We start from the raw sequence: 24,839 nt of genomic DNA, 5'->3' as shown, positions 1-24,839 counted from the left end.
GGGTGAAGAGGGGAATATCAAGAGGGAAAAGAGAGAGATTGAGAAAGAAGAGAAAGCATTAATGAGGGAGGAGCAGGAGAGGTGGAGGGGGTACAGATGAACATGACAAAGCATGAAACCAAAGACCGTGAGGGAGTAGCATGTGGTCAAAATGACAACACCACAACTGCTCAAACTACTTGCCCTCACATAGTAGTCAGACAAAGTACACTCTTACGCTAAAACATTAGCCATGACAATGAGCAAGAGAATGAACAAGTCATAGGGCTAAGGGGATACAGGATGTGTAAGCAGACATAAAAACCACTGAACATGACATAGGGTGAAAAACATGGCCAAAATGCTCATGAACTCTATTATGTCCCCCTGTAGTCATCTGTCTACAGCGCATTGGAAACCTGGTGATCATGTGACATGAGAGGGKCCYAWTGGATCCTAAGGCTGAGCTCACTCTGCGCTAGGCCTCCGCCTCCCTGTTCTCCCCGTCGCTACYGTTACCTGCTGCTGCGCTTGGCGCGGGCTCTGGCGTAAAAGGCCTCGTACGATTTGGATTTCAACTCTAGCGCCTTGGTAGCAAACTCCTCAGCCATCCCAAAGTCCTGCAAGCAACAACAGGGACCGACAGTCATTCACAGAGACACGCGTGGAGCGGTACATGAGTCAGAAATGAGTCAGAGGTGAGTCAAAAATAGTCAAGAGATTAATGGAAAAAAGGTTATAGATGATCGTACATAGAACCATGTACAGAGTCAAACATCGAAGTCATTCAGGAGTCTTGTATCAGCATACATAATAACCATACAGAGTAAACAGAAGTGAATAACTAGCATGAGATCGATGGAAACTTGGTTCAGATAGAAGACACCCAAGAAAAAAAAACTGAAGAAAATGGCGACACTGACAAATAAAAAAATAAACACAGCACATGACGAAACCATGTAAATTGAGCAATTAAAAACATTGATATGAACAAACACAGGACACAGACTTTCAGAGACATACAAACACAAAAGACAAACACACATTCACACACACAGAAACCGCTGTTGCACTGCTCTGTCATTAGAACCTCACCTGGCCACTATGGCCCTGACCCAAACCAACCTCCCTTTGCACCTCCTCTAAAGTTACCAGAGCTACAAACACAAACCAAAACCAAGCAAACTATAAGAGGGAATGGAAGATGCAGGGATTAGGGCCTAGGTTAGATGAGGCTAGAGTTGAGGGAGATTTACCTTCCGCTATTATGTTGAAGTCTGATCTACTGTACATTTTTGTACAATGATATGCTGTCATCAACCTTTTGAAACCAATATTTTTTACACTGCTTAAATCCACGTGCGGTTTTATAATCTATCAGAAGAGCTAAATATCTTTGTATTGTAAGCACAATGAACAAGCATACATCCCAATGAGGAATAATAAAGTTGTTTTGTATTGTAATGTCTTGTAACCTTGCAGATGGTAATGCTGTGAGTGTAAGCAAAAAAAAGAGCTCCAGTCACAGCCAGGTGGGTGAGGAGCTATAGGAGGGTGCTGGGGTGTCAATCACCATTCATTTTCCTCCGGCAGCGGGACAGGTTGAGGAGGAGGGACACCTTGAGCTCTCTGAAGGTCTTGAGGTCTTCGCTGAAGCCCTCGCGGGGGAACTTCTTTAAGGCGTATTGGTACCGCTGGGCCGCCTCCTTCACTTTACCTTTCTACAGGACGGGTAGAAGAAAAAACACTCAGAAAGGCGAGAGACTAGCACGGTTTGGCACCACAACAGTAACCCTCAATGACAGCTGTGCTATATTGCTATATTCTAGGAAGGGCWGACCTTGTAGAAGCCATCTCCTTCCTCTATCAGCTTGCTGAGCAGGACGATCATGATGTCGGGTTTGGAGGTGGCCATGGCCCAGGTGGCCGGACCTGGTGGAAGACAGCAGGGGGCATGATGGGTAACGGGAAGTGACCGGAGGAGAGAGGAGGGTGGCAACGACAGGAAGAGGGGGCGTGTCTCAGAGTAAACGGACCGACAATGAGAAGGACAAGAGAGAAAGGAGTAGGGTGAAGTTGCCCCTAGACGCTGATCTAAGGTCTGTTTTGTTTTTCCCCTCCAGTAATGGTTTACGTTAGCATTTGGAGAGAGCAAACTGATCCTAGATCTGTAGGTAGGGGCAACTTCACCTCGGAGTGGAGCGAAACCAGTTGACAGGTCGAGATGATGATGAAGCTCTACCCAAGATAAATATGGCGTGACTTACTGAGACAGACAGGTTTGGCGGTTCTTTGCCCCTGCATGTGCCATTTAAGCGCTCAGCTAACAGATGGATACATAGATATTGARGTCATACCTGGTGCAGGAAGGATCTGACTCAAGTACAGAATCAATAACTTAATCTCTAGTAAAGCCACTGGGAAAACGATCAACTTATTTATGTTCCAATGCCAATCTCACCCAACATGAATACACAATAATATCTTATTATTAGCCAGAGTTATTCTGTGTTATTCTGCATGCTATGTGTAAGGGGGACAGGCAAGCACAAGCCATGCCAGAGCAGAGGGGGTTCACACATGCATTTATGGCTTCCCACCAGCAGGGGGAATGCATGGACTGTGGGCCTTGTGGTGTTTGTGTCACAATCTCTTATCGGGCAGTGGATGACTTGGATGGTTAGCTTACTTCACAAAGCCACATATAAAGAGAAAAGGGGGGGAAAAAAAAAGAGGACGAGAGAGTGAGAGCAGAGATGTATATAGAGAGAGGGCAAACTGTGTGTTACCTCGGGGTCGACTGGGAAGAGTCTGATATCCTGATTACGGAGAGGGGGCGGAGCCAGGGTTATGAGTGAAAGGTTAGAGAAGGGAGTTAGGTGGTGAAATGAGAGGAAACATAATGGAACCAACTCAATAAGAGGAACCAAGAGAGAGAGAGAGAGTGTGAGTGTGTGTGTGTGTGTGCGCGAGAAAGTGAGCGAGAGAAAGTGAAAAGTGAGTGAGCAGGGAGGAGGGAGTGAGTGAGATGAAGAAAAGAACAGAAAGAGGCAGAAGTGAGAAGCTGTGGCCAAAAAAGTGTGTCAGCAAAAGAAAAAGGTGCAACAGCAATGCCAGCAGCAGTAGGAGCAGAGGGAAGGGCCTCACATCCACCATTATAAACATGGTGGAAACAGAGGGGAGGCATGGCATGGCGTGCCTGGGGAGGAAGGCATGGCGAAGCCTTGGTGAGCACCAAACCACATAGGGAAGAGATTCAGGCAGTAGTTGACAACATTCTAGGAGTCAATGGCCACTATAGTCCTACCGAGGGGAAACACCAGTATACTAAATAGAACTATAACTGACTAAAGTTGTAGCTAAACCACTGAAGCTAATGTAGAACAATATTGCAAAATTAGAAGACAGTCCTATARACCAGTGTTTTTAAATCTGTGTGTGACTAGTGACCTCTAGTCAGTTCGTACCCATCTTGGCTCCCTTCTTGAGCAGAGCCACCACCACAGAGGTGTTCCTGCAGCCCACGGCCCGGTCCAGAGGTCGCATCCCACTGTAGTCCACATGCTCTATCATCGCCCCGTGGTCCACCAGATACTGCACCTGGAGACAGACGGACGGACYGGGYATAAGAGAGGGAAMATGGGAGTTTAAAGGATGYAGAAAATTTGAMMGGGAAAATGAAGAGGAGGAGGAGAGAAAGAACAGAAGAGCATTCTACCTTCAGGTACTTATTCCAATCAACAACAGTGAAAACTTTCTCCGTGCTGCWCTGCCATGGGGAGGTCATCAACGTGGCGACCAGCGACCACTTACCACTTCTGAGTCTCCGTAGAAAGCGGCCAGGTCCAGGGGGGTGCGTCCACTTTTATCGGCGTGGGCGGTGGCCGCGCCCCTCTCAACCAGGCAGCGCACCAATGGCATGTGGCCCTTCAGACACGCCCAGCTCAGAGCAGTCAGACCCTCCTTGTCCATCTGGGCCAGAGACGCACCTGCAAGAGSGGGTTAAAGGTCATGTTTCCATGGCAGCCAGGGTCATAACATGGCCACTTGGCAGCTGTTTTGTCCATTACTAAATACTACACATACTTTATGTCTGCTACATGTTGCCCATGTGGAAGTCAAACCTACACTTTRACACTAGGTACTCTGAACCAATGAGAGTAGTAGAGTGGGTGGTGGTGATGTTGAGGGTGAACTGAACTCTGACCTTGTGCCAGTAGGAACTCTGCTGTGCCMAGGTGGCCCTCTGAGGAGGCCATCATGAGGGGCGTGCGGCCCTGCTTGTCTGCCATGTTGACGTCAGCTCCYTGGTTCAACAGCAGGTCCACTATCTGAGGAGGAAGAAACCAAATAGTATGTAGCTTCGATAGTATTTTTTGTCACCATTGTTCTCTATCATTGCCAGTAGTGTATTTTAATATTTCCAATTCAAGTTGTATGGCTTTGCGACTTGAAATAATGAATGGGTGCGAAATTCAAAAAGTGCCCACCCACCTGCCAATGTCCRTGGCGCACAGCGCTGAAGAGAGGCACGATGCCCCGGCGGTTAGGCTGTCCCACCGCTGCCCCTTGTTCCAACAGCAGCCTGCACACATCCAGCTTCCCCCTGCCTGCTGCTGCAGTCAGAGCTACAGTGGGAGAGGGGGAAGACGGAGTCAGTGCAGGTAAAAGCATTCGATAGACTTTGATACAGTCATATACAAACACACCAAAATAACACGTACCAGTCTCTCCCCAGAGTGTGTCAAAGTTGTTGATCTGTGCTCGCTCCTCCTCCTCCTCATCCTTCTCTGGCAGGTCCAATAGGTAAGAGGCGATCTGTACAGGAGACAACATTCAGACTTAGTGTGTGTACGGTGTGTGTGTGTGTGTGTGTGTGTGTGTGTGTGTGTGTGTACATGCATGTGTACCTCTGTGTATCCCATGCTGGCCCCTGCTATAAGGGCCTGCTGGACAGCGTGACTCTTGGTGAAGGCTCCTTGGGGCTGTCCGTCAGGGTTCCAGTCACTCTGCATCAGGAACTTGACCACCTGCAGGTGTCCTCGCAGTGCAGCGTGCACCAGTGCACACTGACCGTTCCTGTCCAGGTGGTCCACCTACACACAGGGAGAGAGAGGGTCATTATACACATGCATACACACAGACGTCACATGCAGACACGGTTAAAAAAAGACCTATTGGTACATTTTGCCCAGTAGGTGCCAACATGGCTGCCAGAGTTATATCGTGTTGTGTAAATGCATCATAATGCTGTTGTAATAAACCTCAACTGCCAAAGTGACAGTATGCACAGTAGTGGTGGTTGGTCCCTGACCTTGGCCTTGCAGGCGCAGAGCGCAGTGACGATGGACAGGTGTCCAGCGGCGGCGGCGTAGCCCAGCGGGGTGAGGCCGCTGTCCGACTCTCCGTCTACGTGTGCTCCGTTCTCCAGCAGCAGGCCGGCTGTCTCCACGTAGCCCAGGTGGGCGTGGACACACAGCAATGGGGCGTTGTTCAGAACCTCAGAACGGTAGTTAACGTTGGCTCCGCCTAGGACCAACAAACGGCTCACCTAGAGGGAGGAGTGTCAGACATATAACCAATACACCAAACATTTAATGCAATAGTGCTTTGGTTAGGCCACTGCTGGTGTGAGTGTGTCCAGTACCTTGATGTTGGGTGTGTAAAGGTTCCTCAGTGAGGCCAGAGCAGTGGAGAGCCCCTCTGTGCTGTAAGAGACCCACAGCCCCTGCAGGACTGATGAGGAGACCCCAACCTTCTTACTCAGGCCCTGTGGAGAAGATAACAGTAARATCAACAACAGTGTTACTGCACAGTGGGTAGAAGCCATTGACCCAGATGTTGGACGTTTGTTAGCGTGCTGTAGTGATGTGTTGTTTGGTGGTGGTGTGTCGTTACCTTGAAGATGTGTGCTTTAAGGATGTGGTGGCCCAGCTCTATGGTCTGCTGCCGGTTCAGTTTGCCCTCCTGACGTGAGAACCAGAAGGCCAGGAGAGTGTGGCCACTCCTACAGTGACAGAGAGATGGCGAGGAGGAGAAGGGAGGAAGAAAAGAGGGAAAGTGGAGAAAGATAGATGTAGAGAGAGGGAGAGAAATTAAGAACAGAAAGCTCCACAAATTCAAGCTGTAAACATTAATGTTCCAGGTACACACTGGCTTTGCAGAGGGTCTGTTTGTTCCTCTCWGTGGACCAGTGRCTRCRTACCTCGGYTCACAGAGGAACTTGGTCTTCTCCCCGTCCTCCCTCCAGATGAGCCACTCCCTGAAGGAGGGGTGTGTGAACATACGTGTTCCGTCCCTCCTCCGCACCAGGAAGGGCGATAGCAGCTCCAGTCTCCCCTGGAAATCTTCCCAGTCCAGGGCGGGGCCTCGCACGGCACCAGCGTTCACTGCCCCATACGCCTGCTCGTCCGTGAGGGGGTGGAGGGAGGCCACGGCCACGTTGAGCAGGGGGAGGGCACGATCGAAGGACGACTGGGTGGGGAAACGCATGTTGAGCTGCAGGAGGTACACCTCAGCCAGGCTCACCGGCACCACCTGGGGGGGGGGGCATGGAGGAACACCTCGGGTCAGTTTTGTAAGGAAACATCATATGAACTTTCACAGAGYGAGATAAACACACACAAACAGGCAGAGTATGGAACACAAGCAAAAACCTTGAGAGACATACAGTATATAGCTCCAGGACCGAGACACKGACTCACCTTGAAGCTGGAGCTCTTGAGCACCAGATAGCCCTTCTCGATGAGGTCCAGCGTCAGCTTCAGGTAGAGGTAGGAGCCGCGGCTCAGGGCCTTGAGGTGGGTGCTCAGCTTGGCGAAGGCTGCGTTGTCCAGACGCCCGTTGAGAGACACGTTGCTCTGGATCTCAGCACTGCCCTGGATCCTCTGCAGCAGGTAGCCCTGCAGGTCGGGAAGAGAAAGGAGTTCAGCATCATGATAACTCGGTAATACTATCACCATGACTGCTTTTATCACAATAGTTGATGATAATCGTTTTAAATCACGYTTGACTACTTTTACTACAATGATTGAGGTTGAAGTGAGAGATGACTATCAGAGAGTAAAGATGTCAGACAGATGGTTTGGTGTAAACCTGAACCCTACCTGCAGGTCCTGGTCTATGGCATCATTCTCCTCCAGGCGGTCAAGAGAGATACGGTGGAACGGGAGGGGATGTGTGATCTCCTGTAGGGAGGTCCTGACGGTGACCACCAGTTTGAGCCAGGGAGGAAAGCGTTCCATGGTCTTACACAGGAAGGAGGTGATGGTGTCGCCGTAGTCCGGCTTGTGGAACTCTGCCTCATTCAGCCCGTCTACCAGAATGATRAGGTCCTCCTCACATGCTATCTTCCTCTCTGATGAACACAAAGACAACAAGGTTGTTTATCAGGACAAGGAGTGGAAAGAATTGACTATTAGCTACTGAGATGGGGCATTTTTTTTTTTTTTTGGAAAACATGAATGGACCTGGCCCAAACCCTGAGAGAAAATAACAAGTTATCAAATGACCAGCTCCTATGCAGTTCCATAAAACCTTGAACACCCCTGACCTTTGTGCAGGATGTCGAGGGGCTCCAGCACYCCCCTCCTGAAGGCATTGAGGGGGTCCTGGACACAGGAGCGCAGACTGAGGGTGCTCTGCAGGTGGGGCTCCCGRAGCAGCTGCTCCCTGTAGGCCAMGAGCTGGGGTGCCCGGCACAGCAGAGCCGCCACGTTGTGGACAAACTCTGGCACCAGGCACGTGTAGGCGTTGTCCGCCTGGCAGTAGTGGTATGCCACCACCTGGGGGCYATAGAGAGTGGAAGTGAGTGGGGTGGCGGAGATTAAAAAAAAAGATTACTTTTATATAGGTGATACCATTGAAATTGAAAAAATATGTTATATTTTATCTAGATATCTCTGATTATCCCACTTTATTTTTCCAAAGAGAGAGGTACATTTAACTGAATCCACAAGCATTTCGCTACACACGCAATAACATCTGCTAAACACGTGTACAGTATGTGACAAAAAATAAATGACTTGAAGAGGGCGCAAATCAACCCACACAAATCTATTCAGTCTTGAATCTTCAGCACGTAACAATCAAATAAAACARGAACCAAACAGGCCTAGGTGACATTCTGTGCCAACTAACCACTATTATCTTTATGACACAAGAGAGTTAAAGCAGACTGAAGCACAGCTATTGATTGAGGCTACATTAAAATATTGTTGAAAAACAATACCATGTTACATTACTCATTGAAGAGTGAGGACTGCTGTGTAGCTTGTTGTGACTGTCAGGTCTTTGTCTCTAGTGTGTCAGAGGAGTTGACTGGCACTGAAATGGTCCAGGATCAGATTATTTTTAACCCCCTTGTTGGATAAGGTTAGGCAGTCTGATCCTAGATCTGTAGTTGAATGTATAGTATAATACAGCGCCGCCTTGGATAGAGTGGACTTGGAGTGCTGAAGAAAGCCAGCAGGCTTCACAGACTGGCTCCAACGTAAAGCTTCCCTCAGGAACATTTCAGACTAGATTAGAGAGCTTCACTCCGAAGATCATACACAGATTCATAGCCGTATACTTCTGGCCACTGACATCCACAGGGATGTGTGTAGTATTTGTGATGCTTGTGTGTGGTAGAGTTGTGTGTAGTGTGGGTGTGTGTGTGTGTAAAGTGTGAGTGTAAAGTATGTGTAGAAAGTGTGTGTGTGGGTCAACCACTGGAGCAGGCTATCATTAAGAATGCATGTGGCCGCTAAGGGGATCTAATGGCTCGGCTGGCAAGTTGGCTCCCTGGGCCTATGCATATTTCATTAGGCCATAGCACAGCAGAGAGACAGAGACAAGAGAGCAGCAAGAGAGGGGGGGTGAGAGCTTCCTTTGTTTTTCTGCTGTGTCTGCACAACACCACCAGTCATGAAATGGAATGGAGAGAGATAGACAGAGAGAGAAAAAAGAGGATGGCTGAAGACGCAGATTGGATGGCGAGTTGACAGTGGATGGAGGAAGAGGGAGAGAGAGAGTGCTAAGTGAATAAAGGAGACATTAGCATCAGTGTTGCTAGACAGATGGGTTAAGGACATAGGGAGAGAAGGAGAGAGAAAAGGATGTAGAAGAACGGATGCAGATAACGGAGAGAATGAGAGAAGAGCGGCAGCGGATAGAGAGAATGCGAGAAGACGCGGAGCGGATAGAGAAATGAGAGTAGAAGCGGCAGCGGATAGAGAGAATGAGAGAAGCGCGGCAGCGGATAGAGAGAATGAGAGAAAGAGCGGCAGCGGATAGAGAATGAGAGAAGAGCGGCAGCGGATTAGAGAGATAAGAAGAGGTAGAGAGAATGAGAAGAAGAGCGGCAGCGGATAGAGAGAATGAATAATAGAGTGAGAAGGAGAGGACCAAGGCCACAAGCGGTCAGAGGGCACAGACAGCTACAGACCGAGACACTGTAGGAAGAGCTGCTGACACTGAAGAACAAAGGAGCAGATGTGCAGCTTTGATTCAGACCAGCATCAACACACCTTCCCCCTTAGCAATGTCTCAATGACCAGTTAATTAGTTGAACCGGGCCACGTTCAGTAAGGCCACCGTTGTAGAACATTAAAATAAAAATAGAACATGGTGTACCAACATTGTACCTCTTGAGCAAGGATTCACCCAGCTGGTCAGGGGTCTTGAATGTACTTAAGACTACTGAGATGCAGCCGTGGTGTGGGTGTAGTTGTACTGTACCTGTGAGGCGAGCCCGTAAAGGCCTCCTCCTGGCGTCTCCTCATCTCGGGCGTGCCAGGGCAGCTGCCCCCCAGGGTGCCATGGGAGTGCTGGGGCTGGGTGAGGGGCAGGGTCTCCCCATCTGAGAGAGAGAGAGAGAGTGTGAGAGAGAGGGGGGGAGAGAGAGAAAGGAGGGAAGAGAGCAAGTGAGGGGACAGAAAAAGGGAGAAGTACATTTATAGATCAAGTTGAGTGCATCTACTGTGTGCATTATTTACACAGACACAAGGATTCTTTTTATACGCATCTTAAGACACATGCCCAGTACCAGTGGTGTAAAATTACTTTAAAATACTACTTAAGTATTTTTTGGGGGTATCTGTACTTTACTTTACTATTCATATTTTTGACAACTTTTACTCCACTACCACTATTCCCCCCCCAAAAAGAATATACTTTTTACTCCATACATTTTCCCTGACACCCAAAAGTATTCGTTACATGCTGAATGCTTAGCAGGACAGGAAAATTGTCAAATTCACACGCTTATCAAGAGAACACATGGTCATCCCTACTGCCTCTGATCTGGCAGACTCACTAAACACAAATGCATCGTTTGTAAATTATGTCTGAGTGTACCCCTGGCTATCTACATTTTAAAAACAAGAAAATGGTACCATATGGTTTGCTTAATATAAGGAATTTGAAATTATTTATACTTTTACTTATGTATATTTTACCAATTCCATTTACCTTTGATACTTAAGTATATTTAGAACCAAATACTTTTACTCAAGGAGTATTTTACTGGGTGACTTTCACTTTCTATTAAGGTATCTATACCTTTACTCAAGTATGACAATTGGGTACTTTTTCCACCACTGCCCAGTACAACAGGCTCTTCTAGCAGCAGCCAGCATGGATCATTGTTATACACACACACTCCTGTAGGACGGTATAAGCGTACGTTTGGGCGAGGCGTGGGGGCTGTCCGAGGCGATCTGCCTCATGCGGTTGCCGTGGCAGCTGAGTGCCACTAGGCGGGAGATGATGGCAGTCTTGCCGAAGCCCACGTTTCCCACGACAACCACACCTCGATTGGCTGCCGAGTCGTCGCCGTGAAAACGGGCGTCCACTTCCTGGAAGAGCCACTCCCTCCCGGTGAAGAGCGAATCAGCTGTCAGGCTGGGCACCTCGAACAGAAGGGGCTTGAGGGCGATATCCGGGGGGCGGTAGGGGGCAAAGCGTACTGGAGAGAGAGGGGAAGGGGACAGATTATAGGTGAGGAAAAAGACACAGGACTTGATGTGTAGAGTCCACTGCACTGTCATTGTCATTTCCTCAGTGCAACGTCAGCTTGTCACCCATAGAGGGGGATGTTCATCAAAGTAACACACACCATGGGTGAACGCCARCATTGGGCTTCATACTAAGAACTACATAATGAAACAGAATTACTTAGTGTATGGATACATAATATATACATATATACCAAGTACATATGGTTAGCAGAGTGGGGGACAGGGGATTAGATAACATATTGTAGTAGAGGGATACTGTACTCCTGTGAATGCACCACTAGTTTAATAAGCACATCATTATAACGTGGCATTAACTGATGTAGAACAGTACAATGCCTTATAATGGGAGAAGAGAAAGAGAGGAGCATCACTTACGTGAGTTAGATTGCCAGGCATGGCTGTAAGCAGAAGCTGAGGCAGAGGACAGAGGAGAGAGACAACGCAAGAGAGGAGAGAGAGACAAAGCATGAGAAAGAGAGGGAGAGAGAGAGATGGAAGGGCAGGGGAAGGGGAGGAGAAAGGGGAAGATGGATGAGAGGGTTGGTGCAGCTAGCTAGCAGAGGAGAGGGGATGGTGAGAGGGAGGGAGCAGGGTGGTGGGGAGCCACACCCAATGTTTCATCCCTGATCCTAGGATGAAGCCTCAGACACGTACAAATATCGTTTGAGCATATTTCTTGTTCTTGGAACCCATGTTTTCTGTACATGCCTCAGAGCCGAGGTTGTGAGAATGTGCATGTCCAGTAGTTCTGTACTGAGGGGTAAGAAAGGCAAAGGTGAGGCGATATCTCTGTATGAGTTTTCATTCCCGGTGTGGTCTGATCTTAGGGAGAAAGTGCTGTAGTAAGCATGATAGTGTGGCAGGCAGGGGGCTAAAAATACAGTCAGAGAGAGCGTAGGGAATAGAGAGGGAGGAATAGAGGGAGAGGTATAGAGAATTGGAGAAAGATAGGGTGTGTGCGTTTGTGTGTGTGTGTGCATGTGCAAGTCTGTTTGTGCGTGTTCATTGTGTGTTCAGTGTGTGTGTCTTTGCTAGTGTGAGTGTGATTTAAGCCTTATAAAGCCTTGGCCATGAGTGATGGGACCTCAGACAGGACCCCTGCAGTGACAGATGAGCCAGGGAGTGGTGAGGAGGAAAGTCAATAACATTGATCTGGGAGGGGAGACGGATTAAGGTGTACCAGGATGTGTGTGTGCGCGTGTGTGGTGTACCAGGCCCAAAGGGAGGGTTGCATCACCCAATACCAGGCAGGGATAGGGGTTTAGAGGAACAGAGTGCACCAAGTATGTCTACAKAGATATACACTCACTCACAAATCATACTTACTAACATACTGACTTATGTATACTCAAAGACTCACACAATCTCTCTCTCAAACACACATACACACCTAGACAGATTTTGGGCATGGTCAAGGTAGAGTGGGAGTAAATAGGAAGATGAAGCAGATTTAGCACACACCACAAAATTACCCCTCACAAACCCAGTCCCTAAATCACCCCACCTCCACTCCCTGACCCATACACCAAAATGCCCCCAACCCCATTTCCTCATCCATCTACACCCCCCATCAGTATCCCACACACTCAGACCCTCACCAGCCCACTCAGATCCTAAACCTGCCCACTCAGATCCTAAACCTGGCCACTCAGATCCTAAACCTGGCCACTCAGATCCTAAACCTGGCCACTCAGATCCTAAACCTGGCCACTTATCCACCACACCCCCACCCAGAGTGATATGAGGCCTACCTCTGAGGTCGTGTCCGGAGCGCCCAGCCCCAGAGTTCTGACGGGGCATCCTGAGGGAGGTCCTCAGGGGAGTGTGTCTCTGCTCATCCAGGTAGGCCAGGTCCTCCAGGTGGGCCGAACTCGTGGCTAATGTGTGCGTGTGTATGTGTGGTAAATCGGTGCAACAGATGAGAGAAGAAAAACAGAGTTAGTCAAACAAAGCCAGGAACCACTGAACCGCCTAAACCTGAATGCTAAATTGCTAATGCTAACGACAGACACCCTTGGAAATAGACAAACATATCAGTTCCATACCTCACCATTGAGATCCACTACGAACCAGACCCATTTGAGATCCAACCCCAAGCAAACAGAAGTGGTTTAAAACTGTCAGTGTCCCAGACTAATGTGAACTAATGTGTGTAGCTATAGCGTGGTAGAGTGTATGTGTGTGTGAGCCTGTGTGAAAGCGTGTGACCTCATACACACCAAACACACTTCCTTCCTCGGACGACCCCTTTTCCAGATAGTTTGTTTAGTTGTTCCCCTCTCTGTTAACAATATACCCAAGTCTGGAGCTCTTCCAGTTGTCCCAAAAACCACTGTCTCTCAATAGGGAGAAAAAAAAGAGTAGGAAGATAAATGCAGTAAAGAGTTTTTAGCTTTAGGATAAGAGCTTGATGGAGAATGACAGAGATAACCTTGTGCTACAGGGAGGGACTGACAACACACCTCCTTCCTTCCTGTCAGGAAAAGAGTGTAATCCTGTTTTTTTAACGGGCTTCAATAAAACCCTGCATACCACAAAGTTGTGAACCACTGGGCTAGCTGGTGCTAACAACAATTAAATGGAAGAAAATAAGTTCTACCCACCACTCACCTAAACTGCAACCCGTGATCTGTTTTACCTATGGCAACGATCCCTCCCGGACTACTACCTTTCCACTGCAATACAGCTAAAACTGTAGCAGGCATGTGGCGAGTGGGATCTCATATTTACGGTGGTTTGCGGGGACCTTGGTGTGGGCGAGCAGCTGTATTAGACTTAGATTTTAGATGAGTTTATTAGTCACACGCACAGGGTTGCAGATGTAATTGCAGGGTAAAGTGAAATTCTTAAGCTCAGAGCTCCAACAGTGCAGGTCAAAAAGACAAGTGAAACAATAATACAAATAATAATATATGATCCTCTGCAGCAGAGGAAACTCTGGGTCTTCCTTTCCTGTGGTGGTCCTCGTGAGAGCCAGTTTCATCATAGCGCTTGATGGTTTTTGCAACTGCACTTGAAGAAACTTATCAAAGTTCTTGACATTTTCCATATTGACTGACCTTCATGTCTTAAAAGTAATGATGGACTGTCGTTTCGCTTTGCTTATTTGAGCTGTTCTTGACATAATATGGACTTTGTCTTTTACCAAATAGGGCTATCTTCTGTATACCACCCCTACCTTGTCACAACATAACTGATTGGCTCAAATGCATTAAAAAGGAAAGACATTCCACAAATTAACTTAACAAGGCAAACCTGTTAATTGAAATGCATTCCAGGTGACTGCCTCATGAAGCTGGTTGGGAGAATGCCAAGAGTGTGCAAAGCTGTCATCAAGGCAAAGGGTGGCTATTTGAAGAATCTCAAATGTAAAACACTTTTTTGGTTACTACATGATTCCATATGTGTTATGTTATAGTTTTGATGTCTTCACTATTATTCTAAAATGTAGAAAATAGTAAAAAATAAAGAAAACCCCTTGAATGAGTAGGTGTTTCCAAACTTTTGACTGGTACTGTACATATTTAAAACATAATCAATGATAAATGTCCATGGGGGTAGCCATTGCCATAGCTCATAGGGCTTGACGTGGAGCTATGGAGACATTTTCACACTCTACCACGTTGCTTAGGTGGAGTTGGGTTTGTGTTTTATGTAATTTTAATAGTCATTGCTATGTGAGAGATGTGCTGGGAGAGAGAGAGAGAGAAGGAAAGTGGGAGGAAGGCATGCGTTTCTGCAGAACAGAATGTCAAGGCTCATAAGGTAGTCTCTTTGTCAGTTGGAGTAATCTAGTGCATTTGAACCAGGAGATCAGAGCCATTTTGAAAGTGAGCTTGACTACATAGGATGAAAGAGAGCAGACGGAGACGAGAGAGGCAGGAGGTAGAGATGGAGGAGGAGGTGGTTGGAAGAGGAGGGCAAGAGAGAGGAGAGGTGAGGAGAGAAATAGACAAGCTAGAGGGAAAGGGGAGGGAGCGAGGTAGAGGTAAAGAAAGAGAGGATATATGGAGTGAGAGCAGAGAGCTTCTCGTTCAGAGCCCAGTGTGGGTGGCTGCCCCTGCTCTGCTCCTGAGGCGTGTAGCAGGACAGCAGACCAGAACATCCCTACCTAGTGCTCCCCTGCTCCCGCTGAGCAATGACCCTCACTGAATCACTCCTCTCCTGTCAGTGGCGTGTGTGTGATGATCAAAGCTTTCTATACAGTCATTCAATCCACCATTTCACAATGTCCCCAGTTTATAAGATGCCACAGGCTAGGGCTGTATTTATAAGCTGACATACTGTCATATTTGACATGACTGTTGTCCCATTATCACTTCCAGGCTTGCAACTGGACTGAGTTATGTTGGGCAGAACATAATCACAACAATCATCTATCCCTAGATTAATTTTGGTGACGTCCAACAGAACACAGCCTCTAATTGGATGAGGAACTGTGGCGGCCTATTCCCCAGCTACCACCACAAAGTCCCGAAGGCCAAAGGATTGTAGCTCATATTATTTCCTATACTCCCACACTAAACAGAGAGAATGCTCTCCCTTGCCCTCCATTTGGCAAATCTGACCATAATTCTATCCTCCTGTTTTCCGCTTACAAGAAAAAATTAAAGCAGGAAGCACCAGTGACTTGATCAATAAAAAAAGTGGTCAGATGAAGCAGATGCTAAGCTACAGGACTGTTTTGCTAGCACAGACTAGAATATGTTCTGCGATTCCTCCGATGGCAAAGAGGAGTACACCACATCAGTCATTGGCTTCATCAATAAGTGCATCGATGACGCCCCCCCCAGAGTGACCGTATGTACATGCCCCAACCAGAAGCCATGGATTACAGGCAACATCCGCACTGAGCTAAAGGCTAGAGCTGCCGCTTTCAAGGAGCGGGACTCTAACACGGAAGCTTGTAAGAAATCCCGCTATGCCCTGACAGGACTAAGATCAAATCGTACTACACCGGCTCTGACGCTCGTTGGATGTGGCAGGGCTTGCAAACCATTACAGACTACAAAGGAAAGCACAGTCAAGAGCTGCCCAGTGACACGAGCCTACCAGACGAGCTAAACTACTTCTATGCTCGCTTCGAGGCAAATAACACTGAAACATGCATGAGAGCACCAGCTGTTCCGGAAGATTGTACGATCACGCTCTCCGCAGCCGATATGAGTAAGACCTTTAAACAGGTCAACATTCACAAGGTCGCAGAACCAGACGGATTACCAGGACGTGTACTGCGAGCATGCACTGACCAACTGGCAAGTATCTTCACTGACATTTTCAACCTCTCCCTGTCCGAGTCTGTAATACCAACATCTTAAGTAGACCACCATAGTCCCTGTGCCCAAGAACACTAAGCTAACCTGCCTAAATTACTACTGACCCGTAGCACTCACGTCTGTAGCCATGAAGTGCTTTGAAAGGCTGGTCATGGCTCACAACACCATTATCCCAGAAACCCTAGACCCACTCCAATTTGCATACCGCCCTAACAGATCCACAGATGATGCAAACTCTATTGCACTCCACACTGTCCTTTCCCACACCTCCCTCTGCAACTGGATCCTGGACGTCCTTACAGGCCACCCCCAGGTGGTAAGGGTAGATAACACATTCGCCACGCTGAACCTCAACACAGGGGACCCTCAGGGGTGTGTGCTCAGTCCCCTCCTGTACTCCCTGTTCCGTCATGACTGCACGGCCAGGCACGACTCCAACACCATCATTAAGTTTGCCGATGACCCAACAGTGGTAGGCCTGATTACCGACAACGATGAGACAGCCTATAGGGAGGAGGTCAGAGACCTGGCCGTGTGGTGCCAGGACAACAACCTCTCCCTCAAAGTGATCAAGACAAAGGAGATGATTGTGGACTACAGGAAAAAGAGGACTGAACACGCCCCCATTCTCATCGACGGGGCTGTAGTGGAGCAGGTTGAGAGCTTCAAGTTCCTTGGTGTCCAACAAACTAACTTTCAACTTTAAAAAAAGTATTATTATTACCTTTATTTAACTAGGCAAGTCAGATTAGAACAAATTATTATTTACAATGACGGCCTAGGAACAGTGGGTTAACTGCCTTGTTCAGGGACAGAACGACAGATTTTTACCTTGTCAGCTCGGGGATTCTATCTAGCAACCTTTCGGTTACTGACCCAATGCTCTAACCACTAGGCTACCTGCCTGGTCCAAGCACACCAAGACAGTCGTGAAGAGGGCACGACCAAACCTATTCCCCCTCAGGAGAATGAAAATATTTGGCATGGGTCCTCAGATCCTCAAAAGGTTCTACAGCTGCACCATCTTGAGCATCCTGACAGGTTGCATCACCGCCTGGTATGGCAACTGCTCGGCCTCCGACCGCAAGGCACTACAGAGGGTAGCGCGAACAGCCCAGTACATCACTGGGGCCAAGCTTCCTGCCATCCAGGACCTCTATACCAGGCGGTGTCAGAGAAAGGCCCTATAAATTGCCAAAGACTCCAGCCACCCTAGTTATAGACTGTTCTCTCTGCTACCACACAGCAAGCGGCACCAGAGTGCCAAGTCTACATCCAAGAGGCTTCTAAACAGCTTCTACCCCCAAGCCATAAAACTCCTGAACATCTAATCAAATGGCCACCCAGACTATTTGCATCCCCCCCTTTTACACCGCTACTACTCTCTGTTGTTATCATCTATGCATAGTCCCTTTAATAACGCTACCTACATGTACATACTACCTCAACTAACCAGTGACCCCGCACATCAACTCTGTACCGGTACCCCCCTGTATATAGTCTTGCTATTGTTATTTTACTGCTGCTCTTTAATTACTTGTTACTTCTTTTTCTTTTTCTTATTCTTATWCTTATTTTTTTTACTGCATTGTTGGTTAGGGGCTCGTAAGTAAGCATTTCACTGTAAGGTCTACACCTGTTGTACTCGGCGCATGTGACTACTACAATTTGATTTGAATACTGCAGTGGGGGACTTGGGGAGCAGCACTCGTTCTCTCCAACATTCACCCTTCTTTATCTCGCTCCGCTCCCTCGTTACCAGGGTGCCCTTCCTCCTATCTTTCTTTCTCTCTCTGTGTGTGATTCTCTCTCTCCATCTCCCCTCCGTCTCTCCCCCCAGTCACCAGAGGGACTATGCCCATGGCTTTGATGTTTCAGTGCTGCCTGGGCCAAGCCTCTCCATGCCCGGTTTATNTCCAGCGACTCCTGTGGCGGGCCGGGCGCAGTGCGCGCTAACCGAGGGGGGCGGGTGCACGGTGTTTCCTCCGACACATTGGTGCGGCTGGCTTCCGGGTTGGAGGCGCGCTGTGTTAAGAAGCAGTGCGGCTTGGTTGGGTTGTGCTTCGGAGGACGCATGGCTTTCGACCTTCGTCTCTCCCGAGCCCGTACGGGAGTTGTAGCGATGAGACAAGATAGTAATTACTAGCGATTGGATACCACGAAAATTGGGGAGAAAGGGGGATAAAATTAAAATAAAAAATATAAAAAAATAAAAAAATAATAAAGTTTGCAGATGACAACAGTGATCACCGAAAACGACGAGACAGCCTATAGGGAGGAGGTCAGAGACCTGGCCGTGTGGTGCCAGGACAACAACCTCTCTCAATGTGATCAAGACAAAGGAGATGATTGTGGACTACAGGAAAAAGAGGACCGGGCACGCCCCCATTCTCATCGACGGGGCTGCAGTGAGCAGGTTGAGAGCTTCAAGTTCCTTGGTGTCCACACCACCAACAAACTAACTTTTAAAAAAGTATTATTATTTTAGCTAGGCAAGTCAGCTAAGAACAAATTATTATTTACAATGACGGCCTAGGAACAGTGGGTTAACTGCCTTGTTCAGGGGCAGAACGACATATTCTTTCCTTAGCAACCTTTCGGTTACTGGCCCAATGTTCTAACCACTAGGCTACCTGCCTGGTTCAAGCACACTAAAACAGTCGTGAAGAGGGCACGACCAAACCTATTCCCCCTCAGGAGAATGAAAAGATTTGTCATGGGTCCTCAGATCCTCAAAAGGTTCTACAGCTGCACCATCGAGAGCATCCTAACAGGTTGCATCACTGCCTAGTATGGCAACTGCTCGGCCTCCGACCGCAAGACACTATAGAGGGTAATGCATACGGCCCAGTACGTCACTGGGGCCAAGCTTCCTGCCATCCAGGACCTCTATACCAGGCGGTGTCTGAGGAAGACCCTAGAAATTGCCAAAGACTCCAGCCACCCTAGTTACAGATTGTTCTCTCTGCTACCGCACGGCAAGCGGTACCAGAGTGCCAAGTCAAGGTCCAAAAGGTTTCTAAACAGCTTCTACCCCAAGCCATAAAACTCCTGAACATCTAATCAAATGTCCACCCAGACTATTTGCATTTCCCCCCCCCCCCTCTTCTACACAGCTGCTACTCGCTGATGTTATCATCTATGCATAGTCACTTTAACTTGTTTGGGATAGGGGGCAGCATTTTCACTTTTGGATGAATAGCGTGCCCATAGTGAACTGCCTCCTACTCTGTCCCAGATGCTAATATATGCATATTATTATTAGTATTGGATAGAAAACACTCTGAAGTTTCTAAAACTGTTTGAATGATGTCTGTGAGTATAACAGAACTCATATGGCAGGCAAAAACCTGAGAAAAAATCCAAACAGGAAATGGGAAATATGAGGTTTGTAGTTTTTGAACTAACCCCTATCGAATACACAGTGGGATATGGGTTATTTTTCACTTCCTAAGGCTTCCACTAGATGTCAACCGTCTTTAGAACGTGGTTTCATGATATAAACATCCTAAAGATTGATTCTATACTTAGTTTGATAAGTTTCTTCGACCTGTAATATAACTTTTTGAACGTTTCGTCCAAATGGACCAGATCGCGCTTTTGGATTGTTTACCAAACTCCCTAACAAAAGAAGCTATTGGACATAAATGGACATAAATTAAGGACATTATCGAACAAAACAAGCATTTATTGTGGAACTGCGATTCCTGGGAGTGCATTCTGATGAAGATCATCAAAGGTAAGTGAATATTTCTAATGCTATTTATGAATAATGTTGACTACCCAACATGGCGGAGATTTCTCTGGCTGGTTTGGGCTCTGAGCGCCGTTCTCAGATGATGCTTTTTCCGTAAAGTTTTTTTGAAATCTGACACAGCGTTTGCATTAAGGAGAAGGGGATCTAAAGTTTCATGTATAATAGCTGTATTTTCATCAACATTTCTGTGAATTCATGTGGCTCTCTGCAATATCACTGCATGTTTTGGAACTACTGAATCTAACATGCCAATGTAAAATAAGATTTCTGGATATAAATATGAACTTTACCGAACAAAACATACATGTATTGTGTAACATGAAGTCCTATGAGTGTCATCTGATGAAGATCATCAAATCATCACTCTATTTGTGCTTTTTGTGACTCCTCTCTTTGGCGGTGGTGACCTAACATAATCGTTTGTGGAGCTTTCGCTGTAAAGCATTTTTGAAATCAGACATTGTGGCTGGATTAACGAGAATGTTATCTTTAAAATGATGCCTAATACTTTTATGTTTGAGAAATTTGATTTATGAGATTTCTGTTGATTTGTATTTGGCGCCCTGCAATTTTATTGGCTGTTGGAGAGGGGTTCCGCTAGCGGAACGGGGTTCCGGTCCTAGACAGGTTAATAACTCTCCCCACATGTACATATTACCTCTACTAACCGCCCCTGTACATTGACTCTGTACCGGTACCCCCCTGTATATATAGTCTCGCTATTGTTATTTTACTGCTGCTCTTTAATTACTTGTTACTTTTATTTCGTATTCATATTTTCTTTTAAACTGCATTGTTGGTTAGGGGCTCATAAGTAAGCATTTCACTGTAAGATCTACACCTGTTGTATTCGGCGCATGTGACTAATACAATTAGATTTGAATGTTGCAGTGGGGGACTTGGGGCGCCGCACTCGTTCTCGCCAACATTCACACTTCTTTATCTCGCTCCGCTCCCTCGTTACCAGGGTGCCTCCCTCCTATCTTTCTTTCTCTGTGTGATTCTCTCTCTCCCCCTCCGTCTCTCCCCCCAGTCACCATAGGGACTATGCCCATGGCTTTGATGTTTCAGTGCTGCCTGGGCCAAGCCTCTCCATGCCCGGTTTATCCTCCCTCCTTTTCCCTATCCATCTTTCTTACGCAGACTCCCCTCTCTCTCTACTAAACTAATGTTGCTCATTCCTTCCATCTTACTGATGACTGGAATCTATGCCACACATTCTCCCCTTCTCTCCTATATSCGTTTGTCTTTMTTCCTTTTCCTCTTTCTCCTTTGATCAGTGTCCRCCCTACTGTATATCCYTCTGCTGGTAGCCCTTTCTCTCTTTATTCCTCTATCAGTTTGTCTCCCTCTCTTTACATCTCTATTCCTTTCCCTTTCTCTCTCCTATATCAGTCMCCTCCCCCATTCTCCCACCATGCCCAGCTTTCTTCCCTGACTCTTCAATAAGCTTTGTTTGCACTTCACTCCTCTCAGTGGCCTCTTAGAGGGCATGTGTCAGAAGTCAAAAGAAAAAGGCCAAACAACGTAAACCCCTGTATGATCGACCCCTTAAACACTGCTAGCCCAGCTCCATTCATCCCACTGGATAGGCCAAGTCAGAGGTGAGGAGCTACAGGCTTTTTTAGAACCAGCTTGCTATGCTGCTTTTATATGCCCTGACATAAAGAGGACATTGAAAACACATGTTTGAACACTTTTAGGGGGATCTGTGGGGCTTTCCTCACCCTGAAGGAATGTTTTACCCTGGCATCCGCGGTATTCACCCCCCACCCCCAGGTACTGTGAGAATATTAACGTTCCCTATTCCCATTAAAGTTAATGTCGGAGGTGCACAGGGGGTTAAATAAGAGCACCTAAATGAGGTGGGAACACTCAGTCAGTCTCAGATGCTGAGAAGGGGGTCAATTCCAACTTGGTAACTAGATATCACACATTTATGAAAGTAATATAGCCAAACCCTATAAGGATTTTCAATTAATTTTCAGGTCATTGTCTGAATGGAAATTTATATAGAACAGACCAAAACTTCCAAAGGGTAATGAATCTCCTACCTTTAGCGGCACTTGTGTGCTACTTTGGCGTAAAAGTGTGCAATGAAATGTGGTAAACAAATAGACAAGAGGTGTGGCTGGCACAGTGACTCACCTGCCACAGAGTTGGGCCGGGGCATGAGGTAGAGGGGGATGGAGTGGGCAGAATGGGAGGAGTGGGCCGTCTCCAGGCTCCTCTCTGGGATCTTGTTCAGGCTGTAGGTGGAGGCAGCCATGTTCTCATCCACGCGGTACAGGAACGAGTCTGTGCCCGAACACTTCTGGGTCTGCCACAGCTTCAGGCTACCCCGCGAGCCGTCCCCGTGCTTCCCCCCACCCCGGTCAGCATTCTCAGAGTAGCTGGTCAGTGTGGCTGTCAGATAAAAGGTAGTTTAGACAAATATAWGCKGTGTTASAGTTCTTTAGAGACTCTGCTTAGTTTAAAACTGATTAAGGCCCATGGAGCAAGGCGAGTTTACTCTTCATTCAATTACACACCTCAAAGTAAATGTTATAACAATAAGAAAATCTCCCAACAGTAGAGCCCATAAGGATATAAAGCAAACGTATTTAAATGCAGCTAATCCCATCACCTGGCTTTTCCAAAATGTAAAGAATTAAAACATGAGTATATCAAATTGTTACAGAAAACATGGCTTTCAGTGTWAACGTTTGGCATGCCAGGAAATACATGGGAAACATTACATAATTTCCACAAAATAAGTGAGCGTCTGTCCCTCACCGATGATGCCGCTGTCCCTGCTCTCCAGAGTGGAGGTGGGGCTGGTGATGGAACCATAGGCGCAGTCTCCGGAGGCGTGGTTCCCGGAGGCCCCTCCGGGGGGCAGCGTGGAGCAGGGGCTGCCTGCAGGGGGGGAGGCTGTGCTGCTGGCCAGGCTGGAGCAGGGGCTGATCCGCTGGGTCACTGACATCATGCCCTGGTAGGGAGGGAGGAAGGGTCAGGTCTATACTGAAGTACAGTGATACACCGGACTGCATCAACCCATGAGAAATGATCAGGTAAATTAGCCATGATTAAATGATGATAAGGCACAACCAGTTGACATATCACATGTACAAAGTAGCCTACACACACATGTGCACCCACACGCACGCACACACCATAGACCGACAAGACGAGAAAGAATGCTAGGATCAGCAATCATTGATACAGTCCTTGCCTGCCATATTATTCCAGTGCATGTGTAACCGTAGAGTCATCTCTTTTTAATATCTTTTGATGACTCATGCAATTATTTTCATGAGTGAACTATTTTTTGCAATATAATGAATTCTAATTCAGTAGAATATCAATACGTTTAGTGAGCCACGCAAGTAGAATAGATCCAGTTATACTTTGATCTATTGAGCAGGGGCAGGGAGAGAGAGAGGCAGGCCTACCTCCGGGCATGCTGGATTCTTATTCCAGACAATCTGTTCATCAATTATCCATGGCCCTGGCTCTAAACGAAAAACGAATTGATTTGGACAGTCATTTGAAAATAAATCGGGAGATTAGTCAGAATAGCATAGAAATACACAGAAGTGGCCGGGAGACCAGGATATGAGCAGAGGTGTGAGTGACTTCTTAGGGAAGGTTTGGCGCAAGACAGAGGGCATCCAAGTGTGGAATGCTCCTTGGTCATGATAACAACTCTGTTGTGATTCGGATGTGTTTAAGGGAGGCGCCGTAGACATGAATATAGAACGGGAGGTTCCCGCCTACCTAGCCTACCCAGACTGCATCTGCTTGCGCGGGAGTGGCAGGCATCTAAACTGGGACTTGAGAAAACCAGGGCTGGGTTTTTGTTACCACTGCAGTTTGGCACGAAAGACCGAACCAAAGGCATACTGCTGAGCTGTGTAGAACAAGGGGTGCATCTCAATAGTCTAAACAAGCTCTCCTCTCCTTGTCTCCTTCCACTCACCTCAACAGATCAGAAAGACCGACAAAGGCAAAATGGGCCAGAGTCAGATCATTGCTGATGAAGGACACCAGAGGTGGAAGGCACTAGTTAAGATGCACCCAATGTGTGAAGTTTGGAAAAGTGGGTCAGGATTTAAGGGGGAGTCGATCCAGCACCATTGGATAGGCCTCTGTGGAGGCACACTGCTTAGACAAGAGAATGTGGCATGCGGCGGGCAGTTTTCACGACCGAGGTAGCGGGTTACCTTCCCCTGCCCTGTGTCACGGTCTGTTGGTTCTGCTCTGCAGGAGTAAAGGAGAGCCTAGCGTCCCTCACTCCGAGCTAGGTTATCCATAACTCACAGGATTGATCTTTACAAACAGGCCAGATCTTCACAAACATCTTCTGAGCCAGCGCATACTGGTGTCAGGGGCCATTGAGTTTGCCATAAACAAATGACGTAATCTACAAAATGGTCCACTTGGTTCCGATGCTTAAGAGGCCTTGGAAAGTGATCTGCACATCCCACTGATTTGGGGTGTGCTTCTATAGCTGTGGGGCCCTTATAAGCTGGACCACATTGTGTGCTGGCCACCTACAATAGTGACTATTGGAGTACCACTCATCTAGGGGAAAGCCTGTACTTTGTATCCTGATGCCATGATGGGTCTTCAAAGACGCCAAAGTATTGACAAACTAATAATAATATACTGTAACAGTGCATGACAGAAGGGTGTGTAACCTACCTGTCTGTGGTCGTGTTCGTCCATGCTCTTACTGTACTGTAGTGTGTGTGTGTGTGTAGTATGTGTAGTGTGCGTGTGTGTAACCTACCTGTCTGTGGTCGTGTTCGTCCATGCTCTTACTGTACTGTAGTGTGTGTGTGT

General features: G+C 47.4%; 1 protein-coding gene across 1 annotated transcript in view; it reads right to left on the bottom strand.

The window, feature by feature from the left end:
• The window catches only part of LOC111981951 (protein TANC2-like), a 145,570-nt gene that overhangs the window by 3,834 nt on the left and 116,897 nt on the right, over positions 1–24,839 (bottom strand). The window contains 23 exon segments of the mRNA XM_070433765.1: positions 499–599; positions 1,554–1,700; positions 1,820–1,911; positions 2,769–2,798; positions 3,447–3,579; positions 3,793–3,968; positions 4,187–4,310; positions 4,474–4,607; positions 4,704–4,797; positions 4,890–5,075; positions 5,294–5,530; positions 5,627–5,749; positions 5,878–5,986; positions 6,185–6,516; positions 6,684–6,881; positions 7,086–7,336; positions 7,532–7,763; positions 9,700–9,713; positions 9,716–9,820; positions 10,646–10,927; positions 12,731–12,856; positions 22,161–22,418; positions 22,788–22,983. Of these exon segments, the coding sequence (XP_070289866.1) occupies positions 499–599; positions 1,554–1,700; positions 1,820–1,911; positions 2,769–2,798; positions 3,447–3,579; positions 3,793–3,968; positions 4,187–4,310; positions 4,474–4,607; positions 4,704–4,797; positions 4,890–5,075; positions 5,294–5,530; positions 5,627–5,749; positions 5,878–5,986; positions 6,185–6,516; positions 6,684–6,881; positions 7,086–7,336; positions 7,532–7,763; positions 9,700–9,713; positions 9,716–9,820; positions 10,646–10,927; positions 12,731–12,856; positions 22,161–22,418; positions 22,788–22,983 (3,680 nt within the window).

The sequence above is a fragment of the Salvelinus sp. IW2-2015 genome, linkage group LG20 (genome assembly GCF_002910315.2).
Source record: "Salvelinus sp. IW2-2015 linkage group LG20, ASM291031v2, whole genome shotgun sequence".
NCBI lineage: Eukaryota > Metazoa > Chordata > Actinopteri > Salmoniformes > Salmonidae > Salvelinus > Salvelinus sp. IW2-2015.
Note: the sequence above shows the minus strand (reverse complement) of the source record. Positions and strands in the feature narration are given on the sequence as shown.